The sequence below is a fragment of the Homarus americanus genome, unplaced genomic scaffold (genome assembly GCF_018991925.1).
Source record: "Homarus americanus isolate GMGI-L3 unplaced genomic scaffold, GMGI_Hamer_2.0 scaffold367, whole genome shotgun sequence".
Lineage (NCBI taxonomy): Eukaryota > Metazoa > Arthropoda > Malacostraca > Decapoda > Nephropidae > Homarus > Homarus americanus.
This window is the reverse complement of record NW_024743709.1, coordinates 12,131,779-12,154,640: the sequence shown is the minus strand read 5'-3', so window position 1 is coordinate 12,154,640 and position 22,862 is coordinate 12,131,779. Positions and strand designations below refer to the sequence as shown.

At 46.0% G+C, this 22,862-nt stretch overlaps 1 protein-coding gene across 2 annotated transcripts in view; it reads right to left on the bottom strand.

The window, feature by feature from the left end:
• Window positions 1-22,862, bottom strand: part of LOC121877261 (solute carrier family 35 member B1-like) — a 60,774-nt gene that overhangs the window by 16,570 nt on the left and 21,342 nt on the right. For both annotated transcript variants that reach the window (XM_042382919.1, XM_042382920.1), the window contains exons 4-7: window positions 12,040-12,122; window positions 11,600-11,726; window positions 11,062-11,168; window positions 5,653-5,806 (exon numbers count right to left, since the gene is read on the bottom strand). In XM_042382919.1, the coding sequence (XP_042238853.1) occupies window positions 5,653-5,806; window positions 11,062-11,168; window positions 11,600-11,726; window positions 12,040-12,122 (471 nt within the window). The remainder of the gene's footprint in view (window positions 1-5,652; window positions 5,807-11,061; window positions 11,169-11,599; window positions 11,727-12,039; window positions 12,123-22,862) is intronic.

Below are 22,862 nucleotides of genomic sequence, written 5' to 3'. Positions count from 1 at the left end.
TTTCCTACATGCCCTGTACAGTACAGGTAAACCTCTATTTACAATGGCGTTAGGTTTCTGAGAACCCCATCGCAGGTCAAAATATTGTATATCAGGTTCAATATAACATGGGGTTCAATAGGATAAATTCCTGGCCAGTCAGATACCCACATGCATCCTGCCCCCTTAAAAAAAAAAAAAAAAAAACAGAACTTGATTCTTTTATATAAAAATAATAAAATTTTGTGATGGAGGTGTGGTAGGATTATTGGGTCTCATGTTACTGACCTGACCTGATCTGATCAGTGTCAGATGGAAGAGGAGTGTGGGACTAGTGGTCTTGTGCAATATCAGGTCACCCATTGTCAGGGTGGTGAATTAGTGGGTCTCATGACCTGTAGATGTCTTGAATAAAGACAAAAGCCAAGTTGCAAATATATTTATAGTTACCAAATAAGTGCATAAACTTTTATTCACAACATTTTCTCTAATTGTGTTAGAGAAATGAATTTGGTAACATTGCATACATGGAGATGTGTTCCTGATATTTTTTACCAATGAGATATGTGAAGAAGTTATTTTTTACCTAAGAGATATGTACACTGTACAGTGTTGTATATAAAGGGTACAGGCATTAATGAACACAGATTATTACAGTAATGTATCTTTACTAAATAATGAATAGCAAATAAACCATATTGTATCATGAGTAACACAGTAGTAGAAAAAGTGAGAGAGGTAGGAGTCGGGGTTATAGCACTAGGTTGGAGATGACACCAATGGTCGCTTCCCCTTCTCCCTTCCTCTTTACCTCACAGCATCTGTTCTAATTGTGTTAGAGAGACGAATTTGATTCAATAATGATCCTGAATAAATTCTCGACCAGACTTCCGCAATAAAATATTCTTAAACAAAATATTTCAACACAAAATAATGATGGGAACTAAATTCTTTTATAAAAAAAATAAAACAACACCAATGAAGACCAATAAACCTTGAGTTCCATTTCTTAAACACATGTAACCAAGAAGAAACAATGCTTGGACTGTAGTTCACCAGATGGCCACGAGGCAGTGTTAGGGTAGATGATGTCACAGCTGATAAATGAAGCGAGTGATGCTTTCCATATGCTGACTTGGCAAGTTGGTGGGATGACGAATATCGTTAAGGTGAGTTTTTTTACATAAAAAATAGGGAAGTGGTCTTAATATATCAGCATCGTTAATGCGACTTATCATAGATTGGGATATCTTAAATTAAGGTTTACCTGTATGTTTAAAAAATTTTAAATTAAAAAAATTTAATAAAAATTATAGGCAGAATTCTTCTTAACCCTTTACTGGTAGGTATACTTATGTGCGCTGTCCACCCAGGACATGAAATATTTAGCTATACAGAAAAGAGAGTAAATCACATAAGATAATCTTGTTCAAATGTCTCTACCAACTATGACTATTTTCCTTTGTTTCCTTTACTGTTCTCCCAACTCTACCAACTATTTGGAACTCTTGACTATCTCACTTCTTGCCATAAGTCGTTGCTATCCACACACCCCAACACCGTGATCCTCTACCTAGATGATTTCAATGTACAATCAAAGACAAAAGTCGTGTCGCAGTTTTGTCCAAAGATTAAATATAACTCGTGAAACATTATGAGAGCCCTACCCCAAGACCAACAGTTTAGCACTTCGGCATATGTTTTTTACCAAATTTCACAACACGACTTTTGTCTTTCATTGTACATCATCACAGAGTGTAGCTTGGCTCTGCAAGGGATGACCCAGGTGGAGCTGAGGCACTCTCTTTTTCCTTACCTAATGATCTGGAACAAATAATTAAACACCCTACACGTGGTCTTGAGCGACACGATCAACTTACTAACATTCTTGATCTTTGTTTTACCTCTAACCCCTCACACTATTCAAACTCAATTTCTGCCCCCCTTAGGGTCTTCTAATCACAATCTTATTTCTATTAAATCAAACTGGGCACGACCACCTCGCCCACCCCCCTCTAGACGTCAACTATGGCACTATCAGAGGGCAAACTGGCAATCCTTGCAAGAATTCTTCTTCGAATTTCCTTGGGATGAATATTGCTTTTCCACTTGGGATGCCTCGGTATGTGCTGACAGCATTGCTGGGGTCTTATACGGGATGGTATGAGTGCATTTATCATATCTTCTACCAAAACTTTCACTTTACAATCATGGTTTGATCGCTCCTGTTCTCTTGCATGTAGGGTGAGAGATAGGGTTTATCAAGTTATGAAACTATCTCCTCCTGTTACCCACCCCTCTTTCATTACTTCTAGGAATCGTTGTAAGGCTATTCTTCAAACGACCAAGCGGAATTCTAAAAAGAGGGACCGCTGTCCTGACTAATTCTTCCTCTAGTAAACTCTTCAGGTCCTTAACCAAAACATCTGTAATAACTTCTGCCCTCCCTCTTTTCCTCCTCTCTTCCAACCTGATAACTCTATAGCCAACTCTCCCCCTGATAAAGCCAATCTCTTTGGCACCTTATTCTCCTCTAACTCCACCTTAGACGATTCTAACTCCATCCCTCCTACTCCTGCTCCTCCTACTGAACCTATGCACTTTCCTATAATCTCCACTCGGAGGGTTGTTGGTGTGTTATCCAGGTTAGATGTGAGTAAGGCGCATGGACCAGACAGAATGCCCCTTCGTGTTCTGAAATTCTGGCCCCTGTGCTTGCTCACTTCTTTTGCCTTTGCCTCAAAACCCAAACTTTTCCTTCTTCTTGGAAGCATGTCTTGGTTCAGCCCATCCCTCTAACTCTCGCCACATTGCCCTAACTTCATCCCTCTCTATGATTTTTTAAACTATCTTGAACTCTCATTTTCTCCGTCACCTTGAATGCCATTCTCTTTTGTAAGATCACCAGTATGGTTTTTGCCAGGCGAGATCTACTGGTGATCTGCTCTCCTACTGCACCCATCTTTGGTCATCCTCTCTTTGACAGGGTATGACACAAGTTTTTGCTTCTCTCCCCCATTTTGTTCTCCAATTTCTAGTTTCCTTGAGAACCGATCCATGGCAGTTGATGTCGAGGGATCGATCTCTCGCTCTTTCTCTTCCAATAGAGGTGTTCCACAGGGTTCTGATCTTTCACCTACTCTCTTCCTTCTTTTTATCAATGATTTACTTCACACTAAGGCTAATTCTATCCATTCTTACGCTGATAATTCTACGCTTCACTCTACTTCACATTTTTCCCTTCCTCCTAATTCTCAAACTAGATCTGTTTCTAGAGCTGATATCATTACTTCTATCAATGTGGATCTGTGCAGCATCTCCGAATGGGGAGGTAGAAACTTGGTTAAATTCAATAGTAATAAAACTCAGTATTTACCAATTACACTATCCAAATTAGATGATCTCCCACCAATCACATTTCAGGACGGTATCATTCTGCCAAATTCTAAAATAGATATACTAGGTCTCACCATTTCCTCTAATATGTCATGGAAGCCACACATCCTCAACATTGCTAAAGCTGCCTCCCGAAAGTTGGGAATGCTGTACAGATGCCATAGCTACTTCACTCCTGAGCAGTTGCTTCAAGTTTATAGGGGATTTACTCGTCCTAACTAGGAGTACTGCTCTCATATCTGGGGTGGCACTTCTTCTGTACAACTGTTAGATAGGGTGGAATCAAAGGCATTGTGTCTCATTGACTCTCCTCCTTTAGTTCGTAATCTCTCTTCCCTTTCTCTTTGCCACAATGATGCTTCACTCTCTCTTTTACAGGTACTTTAAAGGGCAATGTTCTGTGAATTTCGCATTCTGTGTACCGCTGGCAAGGTCATGGGCTCGTAACACACGTCTTGCCAGCGGTGCCCACCATTTCTCTGTGGATGTCGGTCACACTAGAACAACCAGTTACAGTACATCCTTCTTTCCTCACACAGCCAAGCTGTGGAATGCTCTGCCTCCTTCTGTGTTTCCACACTTATACAATCTGTCTCACTTCAAAAAGCTGGTTTTCTGGCATCTTCGTTGTGTAGATTAATAATTTTTTTCTTCTATTTTTATTTCTTTTTACTCTTACTTTCTCGCCCCCTAGGCCCTGTTGTGTGTCGATGACCTGTGCCTGGGTGGGCTGTTCCCCATAAAAAAATATAGAACATTAAAAAATACATGTAGGACACGCTCTAATTGAGACATTTCACTTATTTTCCATCATTATAGAGGTGAATCAATTTTCTACATTTTCACATTTAGTCTATAAATACAAATAAATAATAATTTCTTGGAGAAATCATGAGTTGAACTGGGAGTACATGTTTTTCCGGCTGTGGAGCAAGCTGCCAGCGTCGTCATAGTAACCAGACAACAACAAAGCCACAGGTGCACCCAAAATATGTCTCAAAAATCCTGCTGCTCATTAAAGGTTAACAAATCTTAATATTAGACATAGAAACTGTGATCTTCATAAAAAAAAAGTAATAAAATGGAGAAATTTCAAAATACAGAGTACCATTTTTGGGGTGAAAAAAGACACTGGTAGGGGAATGTTCACAGAGGTTAACTACAAGGTGAACAGGTTTAAAATACTAAAATCCATCCCCTAACATTCTCTTAACAACAAGTGCCAAGATTCAAATAAATGAAACTCTGGTAACAGCCCATGACTATGGACAAAGAATTACAGTGTAATTCCTTTAATCCAAACTCATTGGAACCAATGATGGCTCAGATAATTGGATGTGCCTACAAGAACCTGCAATAATTAACGACGGGTCAAAATTCGGTTTAGCGATAATTTGACTCGGAGAAATGGAAAAAAAATTGGGATGAGGTGGCCTGTGAGATGGCATGATGCCACTGTTACATGTAATGAAACTGTAAAAGTTGTGAAATAATCATTACAACACTCCAATGTGGCATAAAAATAAAGAATATATAATATAAAACTATAAAATAAGAAAAATGAAGAGCATGGGTGTGTACAGTGTGTGTGGGAAGTGAACACATGCATGGACTCGTGGAGGCAGCCCACTCTCCCTCCCCCAAATGTGACCACGGCATACCAAACATGAAGTCAATTACGAGTTGAATTGAAATTAATTGGTAAAATGCATATATTGGAATTGAACTGTAATCGAAGAAAACATATTTTTAAAATAAATTTAACTGAATTAGAATTTATGTGATTAATTGATGTTATATTAAAAAATAAAATATGTGTTTGTAAAGTTTACTCACAAGTCCAGTTCCTGTCTGTGAGACAGTGTTGGTAAGACACACACGTCCAGCACACGTCTTTGACTGGCCCACCCCGTGAGTCTGTGACTGCCAGTGGAAGCTTATCCTTCTCCCCTCCTCTCATTGTTTATATTGAGGTGTCTGTATCTATTTTACTGTTTATTATGGCATGAAATTAAAGCCAACACCTTCCACCAACCAAAAAGCCAAACACATTTATAAACAAAGCAGTTACAGTGCTACTGGTGGCAGACACCTGAACTCTTCGGTTGCATTTGGATTATAGGACTAAATTAGAATTTTTATCAGACAGGACCAAAGACAACGAAGTTTAAATACCTGGAAGATTCAGAGAGTTGGAATTTGGATAAAAGGCATTGCACTGTGCAGGCACTGTACATAGTATCTGTAATACTGTAAACAATTCATACAACTACATACCTGAAAATACAAAGGCAGTCCCTGCCCACTGTCGAGGCAAGAGCGTGTTACCAAAGAGAATAACTGACCCCAGCACAGTGAAGAATTTACGAGTTGTTGTCACCACTGAGCATGGCAGAGGCCCAAAGTCACTCACCATTAAGAATATGAAAAACTGAAAAAAAAAGGACAGCTGTAGTTAGAAAACTTTCATTTATACAAATGAACAGGTTATACAGTATATGAATGCAGAGTTAAGGTAATATTTAAAAAAAAAAAACTTTGTACTCAATTAAATTATTTTCATTTTTAATCCTGGCAAGAACATTCCTGAAAAAGCAGGGTGGCAGGATTCAAAAGATACATAGACTCTTCCATCACTTGCTAACATAAGTCTCTTAACTATTGCAACAGTTGTGTTCCAGTATAGTGTTTCCCTTCCAAATTCCTACCTGGTTAACCCTTGTTGCTTCATACAACCAAGCAACAACTTTCAGGCTCCTCACCTGATATTGTGCAAGAATTTGAGGTAACCAGATTATACAGTACTACTATTTAACACTAACTACTCTTACTTCATGCTACAAGATGTTCTCCAGGAACTAGTTAAACTTCTCTACTCCATTATCATGGTTTCTTTCACAAGTGCAAAATGCTGCACATTTTTTGATACAGTACCCGAGTCATCAAGTTACAACCCTTTGTTGTCAGCCTAATCTGCAAAGATAATGTATTTAACTGAGTTCATATAGAGATTGTGGGCTCCATAGACCATTAGCAGTTTAGCTATATTGAAGGCTCCTTGTCAAATTCCTAAATTTTATTTTAATGCAATCAAGAAAAATTAATAACCTCTGTGTCTCGCACCTCCACAGCTTCAACAAAGCATTTGACGTAGTCACCTATACCATAATCATCAACAAAGAACTGAACCTGGGGATCTAGGGATGCCTCATTCCATAGCTTACAGACCTCTGTGAAATCTGTCAAGTTGTTTGCTTGTGGGTCAATATCCTACGTTCAATTCCTCACCTGCATCATCTCCCATGAACATGGATGGGACTTCTCTTCATTATCTTTATCAATGATGCTTTGAAGGGTAATCTTTATTGGAGGAAGTAAGCTAATTCCAAAGCTGGTAACAATGTTTACTTCAGCTTTCCTGATTACAGTGGCCTCCAGACCTTTTTTAGTCTCCAAAATTGCTGCTGCTAACCATGTACTATACCAAGACCATGGATATTAATCTCTCCCCCAAGTATGTTCCAACTCCTATCTTATTGATTTTCAGAACAATCAACAACCCTTTAGCCAGAGAGAACAAATTTTTAGCAGCGAGAAATCTTCCATCTTTCATCTCTACATTCTTCTTTGGCTTTTTGCCATTAGACATACCATGGCTGAACTCTATCTTCATATTTCCAAAATTCATTTATGCTTCCTCTGCCTGTTTTTTCCTTAAAATCCACACTACAAGAGTTTATCATTAAGGTACAGTACTGCCGTATTTTTCGGCTTAGAAGACATTGCATCGTGGAAGACGCACCCTGATTTTGGAAATGAAATTCTAAATTTTTTTCTTCAGGTATTAGCCCACCTGGGCACAGGTCACTGACCCACATTGGGGCCTAGGGGGCAAAAATGTAATAATAATAGTAATAATAATAGTAATAATAATAATAAAAATAATAAAAATAATAATAATAATAATAATAATAATAATAAATACAAAAAAACAAAAATCAAGAGTGAGAAACAATATATGTACAGTATGTTGTGTTGTCAAAGTAAGAGAAACAATTGAGACCTGCAATTGTGTGTAAATGTGGCAGAAAGTCAGATCAGCAACCTGGGACTTGGTCACAATTTTCGTGATGCCATATGGCAGCAGGGTCTAACAATATCTTCCCAGGCAGTAGTACCCGGTACCTCCCTACTACCAACACCAGTGAAACCACCAGTAAAACCGTTACTTGATAATTATACAGCCCTTTTGGCACAAGTACACACACCTCTTTGAATATGATCACTTAGAACTGATTATCAGTCGTCATTTTCATCAATTTAAAAAAAAATCTGTATAAGAAGGTTAAATCTTTAATACAGCACTCATTTTATACACCTGGTCACCTCCACATCTTAGGGGCTGTAGTGTTTACATTCTTTCTCTTGTTTTTGTCGGTATGACAACGACGGGAAATATTTTCCAACAGTAGAAGGTAAGCAAATGTAAACATGTACGTATATCAACTTCTATATAAAACAAAAAATCTTTGTTTAAAAACAAAATAAAAGTAAAAAAACAACTCGTTTTTTGCAAAACCAGTGACTGATTGGTTCTACATAATTATAAAACTGAAGAAAATAAGTCCTCCATTGTAGCTGTATTAAAATTAATGTAAAAAAATTAATATGGTTGTTTTAAGTAATGTTATTTAATGTTAATAAATGGAACAATGGAAGTAGCTAACAATTAAGGGTAAAAAAAAAGTGAGATCGTGTATGTAAGTGAGCACGTGTGTAAACATATCATTACTCTACATAAGAATATGAAAGCAACACTTATTTACTGTTCATATATATTTTAATTAATGTTTCTGAATTAAAAAAAAATATCTATCCACCAGTGGTAATAAAGTTGAAAACACAAGGACAGCCAATGTTGTTGTTGTGTGTGTGTTTTTACTTGGATGACAAAGGTGTATTTAAATTTGGAAGATTTTAATTTTGTGGGATTTTACAGTCTAAATGGGTATCCAAATATGAGAGCCTACTGTAAATAGGCATCCAAATATGAGAGCCTGCATATAAAGAAACAACATTCCTGCATTTGAGACCAGCAGACAACCTTTAGCAATTCCTCAATAGATGGCACTGCTGCACCACTGCCATTAGTAAACAAACCACACAGCAGCAAGGGTTTTTTTTTTTTTTGCAATATATCAACAATATTAGTTAAATCAATAGTTTTATAGTACTGTATAGAGAACACTTGTAATTGTTAAGTACTGTAATGAGGTAACAGTCTTTGTAAGGGGCTGATTTCAAAAACCTCTGCTACAACTCATCGACTAGCATCCTGGAAGACGCATGGTAATTTTCGAGGTATATTTTTGTCATAAAAAGTGCGTCTTTTAAGCCGAAAAATACGGTAAATACTGCATCAGTTCACTTTGTATTCTAGCAGATAACTATACAGTACTTTCATCTGAATTTATTTAATTATGTTTTAAGGCATTTTCACCAAGCCACGATGTCCTCAGTATTAGATTACAGGAGGTCCTCAGGTTACGTACGTGTGACTTATGAACATCTGCCGACACGAACGAAGTCCCCAAAAAGAATATCGTTTTAAGAATCCGACATAAGTGCAACAGTTCATAGTAATGTACGAGAGCTAGTTTGCAAGGCAGAGCGGCAAGGCGGGTTAGGAGTGGAGCGTCACCCAGCCATGCACCTTGGGGTAGTCAGTATGCATTACTGTACACTTATCTCAATAACATGTTTGACCAAGAGCAGTGTTATATTTTTGGCTTATTAACTATTTTTCTGCCCTCATCATGACTCCCAAATGCAAATCTGATGCAAGAGATTTACAATGAAAGTGAAAGTAGATGTAATTAAACCTTCTGAAAGAAGTGAATCACCATTAGTCATTGGTAGAGCATTGGGCTTCAGTCAGTCATTGATCAGAAAAATTTTGAAAAAAAAAGGAACTTCTTGAACATGTCAAAAGATCAACACCAATGCAGTCAACTGTGATAACAAAACAAAGAAGTGAATTGATAATTGAAATGGAAAGATTGTTAATGATATGGGTGGAAGCTCATAATCAGCAATATATGCCTGTAAGCCTAGCCTCGATTCAGGAAAAAGAGAGAAGCCAGCTCCAGGTTTCAATTTAAGTGTTAAACTTTAAATTTACAGTATTTTATTTACCTGATGACTTAATTTTTACTTGCATTTACTGTATTTTGTCATTTATTTCTTCTTTTCTCTTAAACTGAGTGATTTTAAATGTATATGAGGACTAAGGCTATGATATAGTGGGATTTTAAACATAGGGTATATGGTTTGACTTACGTACATCTTCAACCTAATGTAATAGGCCCCTGTCTCATCAACAGAACATATTGTATAAATGGGTCAATACATCTGATATCATATTCAGATTCACCCCCTGTAACTTTCCACTGTCTATGAGTAAGACATGAGTTGGACATGTGAGCGGGCAACTCTCCCAAGAGGGCGAGACCCATAAGTCAGCATTTCTGTAAACCCGCACAGCGAGGTCCTCACAGTCAGTCGCTCACATCAACTTATATCGTAAGGACGTGACCTAACGTTTATAATACATAAATGCCGTCCCTTTCTCATTCATTCCTAGACAGTGAGACTTACGGTTGATCTATCACTTAGGAAATATATATACAACCCTTTTATAATAAAACAAAGGAACTACCGTTTGGGTTTCGTTACTTAAAACCCAAATATAAATATAGGTGAACGGCCTGGTTAATTGCACAAGCAGCCGATTCATATAGGTGGCAGCGGTGTGTACGGATTCTTCAAACTGGTAGTCATATCAACCGTCTGTGTCTTGAGAAAAACTGAAAACACACAGCAGTGACGCGTTACATAATCCGAGTGTTTAAAACTATATCCCGTATTGAGACGATATTGAGTGAGTGTTCCTTATCTCTGTCACATACAAATACGTGCAGAATTCGTAATATACATATATTACAGCCTGTATATTACATATCCAGATTGAGCCGGTTGAAGTAGACCCCACTCAGCATTTTCTAGTTACAGTGTTGCAGTGTTGAAGAAAGGTTTCATAACCTGGACTAACAATTGGTATTTCACTAGCAGCTGAACAGTTTTGTTGTGTCGTCAGCGTGAATTACGAAGTTCCGGTGTCATCATACAAGATCTCCATATATACGTAGACTGTGAAGACTTGGCACACGGCAGTTTCGTTAGCGACCCAGCAACGACCAGAGTCCGTAGGAATGGAACTCGTACATAACCTGGGGACTGCCTGTATTCATTTCCTGTGTTTGCTGCCATATCAACCAAATTCTTCAATATGACGAGGGAACTTTCATTTATTTGCAGATTATTCTGTCAGCCAAGAAATCATTTGAGACTTGTCACGAGCAATTCCTAATTTGACACATATTTAGAACATCAATTTCCTGTTTATAAATGTTCATGAATGAAATACCAAATTGTAACCTGTCCATTTTAGCTCAATCTTATGATACAAGGATAAGAAGGATCTCCATTCCACTTTCGAATGATTGGCAATATTAAAATTTTTAATTCATCCCAAACAATAAATAAATAAACACTAACAGCAGATGTCAAATGCCATTCAAAACCTGCATTAAAAAATTTAGGAAATACAGTAAAGTAAACACTTACTTGGCCAAGTGCACTACAGATGCTGAAGATTAGCATTTTTGTGAGAACTTCTGGGTAGCGGTGAACAAAACTGGCAAAAGTGAAGATCTCCCCAGTCACCAGGAGAGCTGTTGATGGCAGTGGCATTAAAAACATTATGTAACAAGTACACTTTTTGAAACTCATAACCATAAAATACAAATTTAAGACATTTGACAATATATGGGAGAGGTTGTGTAATAAATTCCCTTGACTTATCAAACTAACCTTTTCTTTGCTTAATTCTTTGTCTACATTGAGATAAAAGTTGTATCCAGTACAAAGTTCAAAATGGTACCTTATCTTTGAAGACCTTGCTATCAATACGCACAGTAATTTATGACAAAATGAAAATATGTGCGTGCGTGTGTGTGTGTCCTTTAATATTACAGAAAATTTAATATTAAGACTGCAAATTTGTTTCCTAATGCTAGTCAATAAAGAAATGTTTATGTAAGCCCTTGCTCTAATATATTCTTAAATTTATAACATCCTCCTGGACGTAGAGTTTAGTACATACCAACAGCTAAGTAGCCAATAGAGTAGAGGTTCATGTTCAGCATCATGTGTCCAGACTTCGTCTTCGACTCGCTAATCATACGTTCTTGCACTGCTCCTGTAAGCCCATCCATTGTCAGTGACAACAGCTGCATAATAACACAGTATTGTATCAATTTACATGGTTCTAAATCAAATGTGTACATATATACAGTAGATGATCATTTTACAGGGGTACTGCTGATCATTTACCTGAGCCAGGGCTCTACTGTGCTTTATTAAATGAAAATGATACTACTATTTAACCATATCAAACACCCCTTAATCACATTTGGAAGAAAATTAACTTTCAAATTCCACACACACACACCCCCCCCCCTTTTTTTCTGGCCTTTCAGACAATGTAAAAATGAAACGCTGTACTGTAGTAAGAAAAAACGGTAATATCCAGCCATTACTCACCAAAAGAACCTCTCCTAGCCCAATACCTACACCACCTGCAGGCGATGCTCCCTTCGGGTCCTTATAAATGAACATTGCCACACCTAGTGAGGAAAAATAAATGTTAGGAACCGTTGGATCTGTCTTTCATTAAACTTCACAAGCTTTTTTCCTGATATGGCACATGATACTTAAAATCAAGAGCAATACACTTTAACTTCATAAATTGTACTTTGTTGTCTCAAACTACTAGAGGTTCATCCTGAAGTTAATTTTTTAATCAGTCACAGAGTTTATATTCAGTATTTGTTAGCTTCAGTTTGTTCCTAAACTTTACATGTTCCAGGGATCACAGGACCTTGGAGATTTTATCTGAAAATGTATTCAGTGATTCTATCATCCAGGCATTTATTTAGGTCATTCACAATTCTTCCGGTCCTTAACTTTGTGATGAAGGTGGAAATAGGGACTGCTTGTGACTGATCATAAAAAGGATTCTGTGTGGGTGTGTGGGTGATGTTGGGGAGATGTTGGAGGGTTGTGGGTGATGTTGGGGTGTGTGGGTGATGTTGGGGTGTGTGGGTGATGTTGGGGTGTGTGGGTGATGTTGGGGGGTGTGGGTGATGCTGGGGTGTGTGGGTGATGTTGGAGGGTGTGGGTGTTGGGGTGTGTGGGTGATGCTGGGGTGTGTGGGTGATGTTGGAGGGTGTGGGTGATGTTGTGGTGTGGGTGTTGGGGTGTGTGGGTGATGTTGGGTGTGTGGGTGATGTTGGGGGTGTGTGTGTGTGGGTGTTTGGGTGTGTGTGGGGTGTTGGGGTGTGTGGGTGATGTTGGGGATGTGTGGGTGATGTTGGGGGTGTGGGTGATGTTGGGGTGTGTGGGTGATTGGGGTGTGTGGGTGATGTTGGGGTGTGTGTGTGGGTGATGTTGGGGTGTGTGGGTGTTGGGGTGTGTGGGTGTTGGGGTGTGTGGTGATGTTTGGGTGTGGGTGATGTGGGGTGTGGGTGTGGGGATTTGGGGTGTGTGATGTTGGGGTTGTGGGTGATGTGGGGTGTGTGGGTGTGTTGGAGGTGTGGGTGTGTTGTGGGGTGTGTGTGGGTGTTGGGGTGTGTGGGTGTGTTGGGTGTTGGGTGATGTTGGGGTGTGTGTGGGTGATGTTGAGGGTGTGTGTGGGTGATGTTGGAGTGTGTGGGTGTTGGGGATGTGTGGGTGTTGGGGATGTGTGGGTGGGGTGTGGGTGATGGTGGGTGTGGGTGGGGTGTGTGTGGGTGTTGGGGTGTGTGGGTGATGTTGGAGTGTGTGGGTGGAGGTGTGTGGGTGATGTTGGAGGTGTGTGGGTGATGTTGGAGGGTGTGTGGGTGATGTGTGGAGGTGTGTGTGGGTGATGTTGGAGGGTGTGTGGGTGATGTTGGAGGGTGTGTGGGTGATGTTGGAGGTGTGTGGGTGATGTTGGAGGTGTGTGGGTGATGTTGGAGGTGTGGGTGATGTTGGAGGTGTGTGGGTGTTGGAGGTGTGTGGGTGTGTTGGAGGTGTGTGGGTGATGTTGGAGGTGTGTGGTGATGTTGGAGGTGTGTGGGTGTGTTGGAGGTGTGTGGAGTGTTGGAGGTGTGTGGAGTGTTGGAGTGTGTGGGTGATGTTGGAGGGTGTGTGGGTGATGTTGGAGGTGTGTGGGTGAGTGTTGGGGTGTGTGGGTGTTAGGTGTGTGGGTGATGTTGGAGTGTGTGGGTGATGTTGGAGGGTGTGTGGGTGATGTTGGAGGTGTGTGGGTGATGTTGGAGGTGTGTGGGTGATGTTGGAGGTGTGTGGGTGTTTGGAGTGTGTGGGTGTTTGGGTGTGTGGGTGTTGGAGGTGTGTGGGTGTTGGGGTGTGTGGGTGTTGGGGTGTGTGGGTGTGTGGGTGTTGGGGTGTGTGGGTGATGGGGTGTGTGGGTGATGTTGGGGTGTGTGGGTGTTGGGGTGTGTGGGTGGTTGGGGTGCGTGGGGTGTTGGGGTGGTGGGTGGGGTGCGTGGGTGATGTTGGGGTGCGTGGGTGATGTTGGGGTTGTTGTTGGAGGTGTGTGGGTGGTTGGTGGAAGGTGTGTGTGCAGGTGGGTGGATGGTTTAGCAGGGAGGGTGGTGTGTGGGTGGGTTTGTTGGAGGAGGTGTGTGTGTGGGTGGTTGTTGGAGAGGGTGTGTGTGTGGGTGGTTGTGGGAGGGTGTGTGTGTGTGGGTGGGAGGTGTGTGTGTGTGGGGTGGTTTGGAGGTGTGTGGCTGGGTGGTTGTTGGAGGTGTGTGTGTGGGTGGTTGTTGGGAGAGGTGTGTGTGTGGGTGGTTGACTGGAGGTTGTGTGTGTGTGGGTGGTTGTTGGAGGGTGTGTGTGGGTGGTTGTTGGAGGGTGTGTGGGTTAGTTGTTGGAGGTGTGTGGGCAGGTGGTTGTTGAAGTGTGGGAGTTTGGAGATTGATGTGTGGGAGTGGTTGTTGGGTGTGTGTGGGTGGTTGTTGGAGGAGGTGTGTGGTGGTTTGGAGGTGTGTGTGGTTGGTGGAGGTGTGTGGGTGGTTGTTGGAGGTGTGTGGGGTGTTTGGAGGTGTGTGGGGTGGTTTGGTGGAGGTGTGTGTGGGTGGGTTGTTGGAGGTGTTAGTGGGTGGTGGGGGAGTGTGTGTGGGCATTGAAAGGGTGTGTGTGGGTGGTTGTTGGAGGTATGTCGTGAATTTATTCCAGAGGTGTGGCAGGTGGTTGTTGGAGGTGTGTGTCAGTGGTTGTTGGAGGTGTGTGTCAGTGGTTGTTGGAGGTGTGTGTGTGGAGTGGTTGTTGGAGGTGTGTGTGGGTGGTTGGGCTGGAGGGTGTGTGTCAGTGGGTGTTGGAGTGTGTGTGGAGTTGTTGGAGGTGTGTGTGGGTGGTTGTTGGTCTGTGTGTGTGGTGGTTGTTGGAGGGGTGTGGTGGTTGATTTGGAGGGTGTGTGTGTGGGTGGTTGTGGAGTGTGTGTGTGGGTGGTTGTTGGAGGGTGTGTGTGTAGGTAGTTGTTGGAGGTGTGTGTGTGTGGTTGTTGGAGGTGTGTGTGGGTGGTTGTTGGAGGTGTGTGTGTGGGTGGTTGTTGGAGGTGTGTGTGTGGTGGTTGTTGGAGGTGTGTGTGTGGGTGGTTGGAGGTGTGTGTGTGTGGGTGAAAGTTTGGGCTGGAGGTGTGTGTGGAGTGAGTTCTGTTGGAGGGTGTGTGTGTGTGTGGGTGGTTGTTGGAGGGTGTGTGTGGGTGGTTGTTGGAAGGTGTGTGTGTGTGTGTGTGTGGGTGGTTGTTGGAGGGTGTGTGTGTGTGTGTGTGTGTGGGTGGTTGTGGAGGTATGTGTGTGGGTGGTTGTTGAAAGGGTGTGTGTGGGTGGTTGTTGGAGGTATGTGTGTGTGGTTGGGGTGTGTGTGGTTGTTTGAAGGTGTGTGGTTTGGAGGTGTGTGTGTGTGTGGGTGGTTGTTGGGGTGTGTGTGGGTGGTTGTTGGGGTGTGTGTGTGGTGGTTGTTGGAGGGTGTGTGTGGGGTGTGGAGGTGTGTGTGGGTGGTTGTTGGAGGTGTGTGTGGACGGGTCTGTGTGTGTGGGTGGTTGTTGGAGGGTGTGGGTGGTTTTGTTGGAGGTGGCCATGGTGTGTGAGATTGTGGAGGTGTGTGTGTGGTGGTTGTTGGAGGGTGGTGTGTGTGTGTGGGTGGTTGTTGGAGGTGTGTGTGGTTGTTGGAGGTGTCATGTGGTTGGGGAGGTGTGTGTGTGGGTGGTTGGTGGAGGTGTGTGTGTGGGTGGTTGTTGGAGGGTGTGTGTGTGGGTGGTTGGAGTTTGGAGGTGTGTGTGTGGGTGGTTGGTGGAGGTGTGTGTGTGGGTGGTTGTTGGAGGTGTGTGTGTGGGTGGTTGTTGGAAGGTGTCAATAGTAGGTGGTTGTTGGAGGTGTGTGTGTGGGTGGTGGGTTGGAGGTGTGTGGCAGGTGGTTGTTGGAGGTGTGTAGAGTGGTTCTTGGAGGTCAGTGTGTGGGGTGGTTGTTGGAGAGGTGTGTGTGTGTGGGTGGTCAGGTTGGAGGTGTGTGTGGGTGGTTGTTGGAGGGTGTGTGGGGTGGTTGTTGGAGGTGTGTGTGGTGGTTGTTGGAGGGTGTGTGTGTGGGTGGTTGTTTGGGGGTGTGTGTGTGGGTGGGGTTTGGGGTGTGTGTGTGGGTGGTTGTTGGAGGTGTGTGTGGGTGGTTGTTGGAGGGTGTGTGTGTGAGGTAGTTGTGGGGAGAGTGTGTGTGTGGGTGGTTGTTGGAGTGTGTGTGTGTGGTTGTTGCAGAGGTGTGTGTGGGTGTGTGGTTGTTGGAGGTGTGTGTGGGTGGTTGGTTGTTGGAGGTGTGTGTGGTTGTTGGAGTGTGTGTGTGTGGGTTGTTGTTGGAGGTGTGTGTGAAATGGTGGTTGTTGGAGGTGTGTGTGGAGTGGTTTGTTGGAGGGTGTGTGTGTGTGGGTGGTTGTTGGAGGGTGTGTGTGGTGGTTGTTGGAGGTGTGTGTGGGTGGTTGTTGGAGGGTGTGTGTGGGTGTGGTTGTTGGAGGTGTGTGTGTGTGGAGTGGTTGGTTGTTGGAGGTGTGTGTGTGTGTGTGTGGGTGGTTGGTGTTGTTGGAGGTGTGTGTGTGTGTTTGGAGTGTGTGTGTGTGTGGTGGTTGTTGGAGGTGTGTGGGTGGATTTGTTGGAGGTGTGTGTGGAGTGGTTTGGAGGTGTGTGTGGGTGGTTGGAGGTGTGTGTGGATGGCTGTTGGAGGGTGTGTGTGGGGTGGTTGGAGAGGTGTGTGGGTGGTTGGAGGTGTGTGTGGGTGGATCTGGAGGTGTGTGTGGGTGGTTGTTGGAGGTGTGTGGGAGTGGTTGTTGGAGGTGTGTGTGTGTTATGTGTGGTTGGTAGAGGTGTGTGGTGGGTGGAGGTGTGTGTGGGTGGTTGTTGGAGGTGTGGGTTGTTGGAGGTGTGGGGTGGTTGTTGGAGGTGTGTGGGGTGGTTGTTTGGAGGTGTGTGGGGTGGTTGTTGGAGGGTGTGTGGGGTGGTTGTTGGAGGTGTGTGGTTGTTGGAGGTTGTGTGGGGTGGTTGTTGGTGTGTGTGTTGGTTGATGGAGGTATGTGTGAGTGGTTGTTGGAGGTGTCAGTAATAGGTGGGTGGTTGGTTGGTTGTTGGAGGGTGTGTGTGGGTGGGTGGTTGGTTGGTTGTTGGAGGTGTGTGTGTGGGTGGTGTTGGAGGGTGTGTGTGTGGGCCGTTGTTGGAAGGTGTGTGTGTGTGTGGGTAGTTTGTTGGAGGTGTGTGTGTGTGGGTGGTTGTTGGAGGTGTGTGTGTGTGTGGGTGGTTGTTGGAGGGTGTGTGTGGGTGGTTGTTGGAGGGTGTGTGTGGGTGGTGTGGAGGTGTGTGTGGGTGGTTGGAGGTGTGTGTGGGTGGTTGTTGGAGGTGTGTGTGGGTGGTTGTTGGAAGGTGTGTGTGGGTGGTTGTTGGAGGGTGTGTGTGGGTGGTTCTGTGGAGGTGCATGTGGAGTTGTGGAGGGTGTGGTGGGTGGCTGTTGTGGGGTGTGTGTGTGGGTGGTTGTTGCAAAGGTGTGAAGTGGGTGGTTGTTTAGACGGTGTGTAGGTGGTTTTGTTGGAGGTGTGTGGTGGTTTGTTGGAGGTGTGTGGTGGGTGGTTGTTGGAGGGTGTGTGTGGGTGGTGGTTCTTGGAGGTGCATGTGGGTGGTTGTTGGAGGGTGTGGAGTGGGTGGATTGTTGTGGGGTGTGTGTGTGGGTGGTTGTTGGAGGTGTGGTGTGGTTGTTGGAGGTGTGGTGGGTGGTTGTGGAGGGTGTGTGTGGGTCTTTGTTGGAGGGTGTGGTGGTTTGTTGGAGGTGTGAGTGGGCAGTTAGTGGAGGTGTGGTGTGGGTGGTTGGAGGTGTGGAGTGGGTGGCTGTTGTAGGGTGTGTGGAGTGGAGGTGTGAGTGGGTGGTTGTTGGAGGGTGTGGGGTGGGTGGTTGTTGGAGGTGTGTGTGGGTGGTTGTTGGAGGTGTGTGTGTGTGGTGGTTTGTTTAGATGATGTGTGTGGGTGGTTGTTGGAGGTGTGTGTGTGGGGTTGGTGGAGGGTGTGTGTGTGGGTGGTTGTTGGAGGGTGTGTGTGTGGAGTGGTTGTTGGAGGTGTGTGTGGGTGGTTGGTGGAAGGTGTGTGTGGGTGGTTGGAGGTGTGTGTGGAGTGGTTGTTGGAGGTGTGTGTGTGGTTGTTTGGAGGTGTGTGTGGGTGGTGTGGAGGTGGGCAGATTGGTTGTTGGAGGGTGTGTGTGTGGGTGGTTGTTGTTGGGTGTGTGTGGGTGGTTGTTGGAGGGTGTGTGTGTGGGTGGTTGTTGGAGGTGTGTGTGTGGGTGGAGGTGTGTGTGTGGGTGGTTGTTGGAGGTGTGTGTGGGTGGTTGTTGGAAGGTGTGTGTGGGTTAGTTGTTGGAGGTGTGTGTGGGTGATTTGTTGGAGGTGTGTGTGGGTGAAGTTTGTTGGAGGTGTGTGTGGGTGGTTGTTTGGAGGTGTGTGTGTGTGTGTGTGGTGGTTGTTGGAGGTGTGTGTGTGTGGGTGGTTGTTGGAGGGTGTGTGTGTGTGGGTGGTTGTTGGAGGTGTGTGTGTGGGTGGTTGCGTTGGAGGGTGTGTGTGTGTGTGGGTGGTTGGTGGAGGGTGTGTGTGTGGGTGGTTGTTGGAGGTGTGTGGTGTGTAGAGTGGGGTGTTGGAGAGTGTGTGTGTGTGGGTGGTTGTTGGAGGTGTGTGTGTGTGGTTGTTGGAGGTGTGTGTGGTTGTTGGAGGTGTGTGTGAGATGGTTGTTGGAGGTGTGTGGGTGGTTGTTGGGGTGTGTGTGTGGGTGGGTGTGGAGACGTGATGACCAGGGGGTGGTTGTTGGAGGGTGTGTGTGGGGAACGTTGTTGGAGGGTGTGTGTGTGGAGTTGGTTTTGGAGGTGTGTGTGGGTGGTTGTTGGAGGTGTGTGTGGGTGGTTGTTGGAGGTGTGTGTGGGTGTGGTTGTTGGAGGGTGTGTGTGTAGGTGTTGGGTGGTTGTTGGAGGTGTGTGTGGGTGGGTGGTTGTTGGAGGGTGTGTGTGGGTGGAGTTTGTTGGAGGTGTGTGTGTGTGGGGTGGTTTGTTTGGAGGGTGTGTGTGGGTGGTTGTTGGGGTGTGTGTGTGTGGATGGTTTGTTGGGGAGGGTGTGTGTGGTGGTTTGTTGGAGGTGTGTGTGTGTGGGTGGTTTGGTTGGAGGGTGTGGCCAGTGGTGTGGGGTGGGATTTGGTTGTTGGAGGGTGTGTGTGTGGGTGGTTGTTGGGTGTGTGTGTGGAGTGTTGTTGGAGGTGTGTGGGTGGTTGTTGGAGGTGTGTGGCAGGTGGTTGTTGGAGGTGTGTGGTTGGAGGTGTGTGGATGGCTGTTGGAGGTGTGTGTGGGTGGTTGGAGGTGTGTGTGGTTGTTGGAGGGTGTGTGTGGGTGGTTGTTGGAGGTGTGTGTGGGTGGTTGTTGGAGGGTGTGTGGGTGGTTGTTGGAGGTGTGTGTGTGTGGTTTGTTGGAGGGTGTGTAGTGGTTGTTGGAGGTGTGTGTGGGTGGTTGTTGGAGGGTGTGTGTGGGTGTTGTTGGAGGGTGTGTAGTTGTTGGAGGTGTGTAGGGTGGTTGTTGGAGGTGTAGGGTGGTTGTTGGAGGTGTGTAGGGTGGTTGTTTGGAGGTGTGTAGCAGGGTGGACATTTGGAGGTTGTGTAGGGTGGTTGTTGGAGGTGTGTGTGGGTGGTTGTTGGAGGAGGTGTGTGTGGGTGGTTGTTGGAGGTGTGTGTGGGTGGGTGGTTGGTTGTTGGAGGTGTGTGGTGGGTAGGCTGGTTGGTTGTTGGAGGTGTGTGTGTGGGTGGTTGTGGAGGTGTGTGTGTGGCAGGTGGTTGTTGGAGGTGTGTGTGTGGGGTGGTTGTTGGAGGGTGTGTGTGGGTGGTTGTTGGAGGGTGTGTGTGTGTGGTTGTTGGAGGTGTGTGTGTGGGTGGTTGTTGGAGGTGTGTGTGGGTGGTTGTTGGAGGTGTGAGCTGTGGGTGGTTGATGGAGGTGTGTGTGGGTCAGGGGTTGTTGGAGGACTGACCAGCCAGGGTGGTTGTTGGAGGGTGTGTGTGGGGTTGTTGGAGGGTGTGTGTGGTGGTTGTTGGAAGGTGTGTGGGTGGTTGTTGGAGGTGTGTGGGTGGTTCTTGGAGGTGCATGTGGGTAGTTGGAGGGTGTGGTGGAGTGGCTGTTGTGGGGTGTGTGTGGGTGGTTGTTGGGGTGAGTGGGTGGTTGTTGTAGACGTGTGTGGGTGGTTTGTTGGAGGGAGTGTGTGGGTGGTTGTTGGAGGTGTGCTGTGGGTGGTTGTTGGAGTGTGTGTGGGTGGTTCTTGGAGGGTGCATGTGGGTGGTTGTTGGAGGTGTGAGTGGGTGGCTGGTGGCAAGGTGTGTGTGGGTGGTTGTTGGAGGTGGCAGTGGGTGGTTGTTGGAGGTGTGAGTGGGTGGTTGTTGGAGGTGTGTGTGGGTCTTTGGAGGGTGTGGTGGTTGTTGGAGGGTGTGGGCAGTTGTTGGAGGGTGTGTGTGGGTGGTTGTTGGAGGTGTGGAGTGGGTGGCTGTGGGGTGTGTGTGGTGTTTGTTGGAGGTGTGAGTGGGTGGTTCATTTGGAGGTGTGGTGGTGGTTGTTGGAGGGTGTGTGTGTGGGTGGTTGTTGGAGGTAATGTGTGTGGAGTGGTTGTTGGAGAGGTGTGTGTGTGGGTGGTTGTTGGAGGTGTGTGTGTGGGTGGTTGTTGGAGGTGTGGTGTGTGTGGGTGGTTGGAGGTGTGTGTGTGTGGGTGAGATTTGTTGGAGGGTGTGTGTGTGGAGTGGTTGGAGGTGTGTGTGTGGGTGGTTGTTGGAGGTGTGTGTGTGGGTGGTTGGAGGGTGTGTGTGTGTGGAGTGGTTGTTGGAGGTGTGTGTCGTGGTGGGTGGTGGTTGTTGGAGGTGTGTGTGTGGTTGTTGGGGGTGTGTGTGTGGGTGGTTTGTTGGAGGTGTGTGTGGGTGGTTGTTGGAGGTGTGTGTGGAGTCAGTTTGGAGGTGTGTGTGGGTGGTTGTTGGAGGTGTGTGTGTGGGTGGATTTGTTGGGGAGGTGTGTGTGGGTGGTTGGAGGTGTGTGTGGGTGGTTGTTGGAGGTGTGTGTGGGTGGTTGTTGGAGGTGTGTGTGGGTGGTTGTTGGAGGGGTGTGTGAGGTGGTTGTTGGAGGTGTGTGTGTGTGGGTGGTTGTTGGAGGGTGTGTGTGTGGGTGGTTGTTGGAGGGGGTGTGTGTGTGGGTGATGTTGGGGGTGTGTGTGTGGAGTGAACTGTTGGAGGTGTGTGTGTGGGTGGTTGTTGGAGGTGTGTGTGTGTGGGTGGTTGGAGGTGATGGTGTGTGTGTGTGGTTGTTGGAGGTGTGTGTGTGGGTGGTTGTTATGGAGGTGTGTGTGTGTGTGGGTGGTTGTTGGAGGTGTGTGTGTGTGGTTGTTGGAGGTGTGTGTGGTTTGGAGGTGTGTGTGGTTGTTGGAGGTGTGTGTGGATGGTTGTTGGAGAGTGTCTGTGGGTGGGGCATTTGGAGGGTGTGTGTGTGGGTGGTTGTTGGAGGGTGTGTGTGGGGTGGGTGTTGGAGGTGTGTGTGTGTGGGTGGTTGTTGGAGGTGTGTGGGTGGTTGTTGGAGGTGTGTGTGGGTGGTTGTTGGAGGGTGTGTGGTGTGGGTGGGTGGTTGGAGGTGTGTGTGGGTGGGTGGTTGGTGGAGGGTGTGGTGTGGGTGGTTGTTGGAGGGTGTGTGTGTGTGGGTGGGGTTGTTGGGGAGGTGTGTGTGTGTGGGTTGTTGGAGGTGTGTGTGGTTGTTGGAGGTGTGTGTGGATGGTTGGTAGGTCTGTGGGTAGTTTGGTGGAGGTGTGTGTGTGTGGGTGGTTGTTGGAGGTGTGTGTGGGGGTGGTTGTTGGAGGTGTGTGTGGGGGTGGTTGTTGGTGTGTGTGTGGGTGGTTTTGGAGGTGTGTGTGTGGGTGTGGGGTTGTTGGAGGGTGTGTGTGTGGGGTGGTTGTTGGAGGTGTGTGTGGGTGGTTGTTGGTGTGTGTGTGGGTGGGTGGTTGTTGGTGTGTGTGTGGGTGGGGTGGTTGTTGGAAGGTGTGTGTGTGTGGGTGGAGTGGTTGTTGGAGGTGTGTGTGTGTAGGTGGTTGTTGGAAAGGTATGTGGGTGGTTGTTGGGAGTGTGTGTGTGTGGATTTGGAGGTGTGTGTGGAGTGAGTTGTTGGAGGGTGTGTGAAGTGTGTGGGTGGTTGGTTGGAGGTGTGTGTGTGTGTGGGTGGTTGGTTGTTGGAGGTGTGTGTGTGGGTGGTTGTTTGGAGTGTGTGTGTGTGGAGTGGTTGGTGGAGGGTGTGTGTGGGTGGTTGTTGGAGGAGGTGTGTGTGGGTGGTTGTTGTTGGAGGTGTGTGTGGGTGGTTGTTGGAGGGTGTGTGTGGATGGCTGTTGGGGTGTGTGTGGAGTGGTTGTTGGAGGTGTGTGTGGGTGGTTGTTGGAGGTGTGTGGGTGGTTGTTGGAGGGTGTGTGTGGGTGGTTGTTGGAGGTGTGTGTGGGTGGTTGTTGGGGTGTGTGTGTGTGGTTGTTGGAGGTGTGTGAGTGGTTGGAGGTGTGTGTGGGTGGTTGGAGGTGTGTGGGGTGGTTGTTGGAGGTGTGTGGGGGTGGTTGTTGGAGGTGTGTGGGGTGGTTGTTGGAGGTGTGGGGTGGTTGTTGGAGGTGGGGTGGTTGTTGGAGAGGTGTGTAGAATTGGTGTTAGAGTTGTGTAGGGTGGTTGTTGGGAGGTGTGTGTGGGTGGTTGTTGGAGGTGTGTGTGGGTGGTTGGAGTGTGTGTGGGTGGGTGGTTGGTTGTTGGAGGTGTGTGGGTGGGTGGTTGGTTGGTTGTTGGA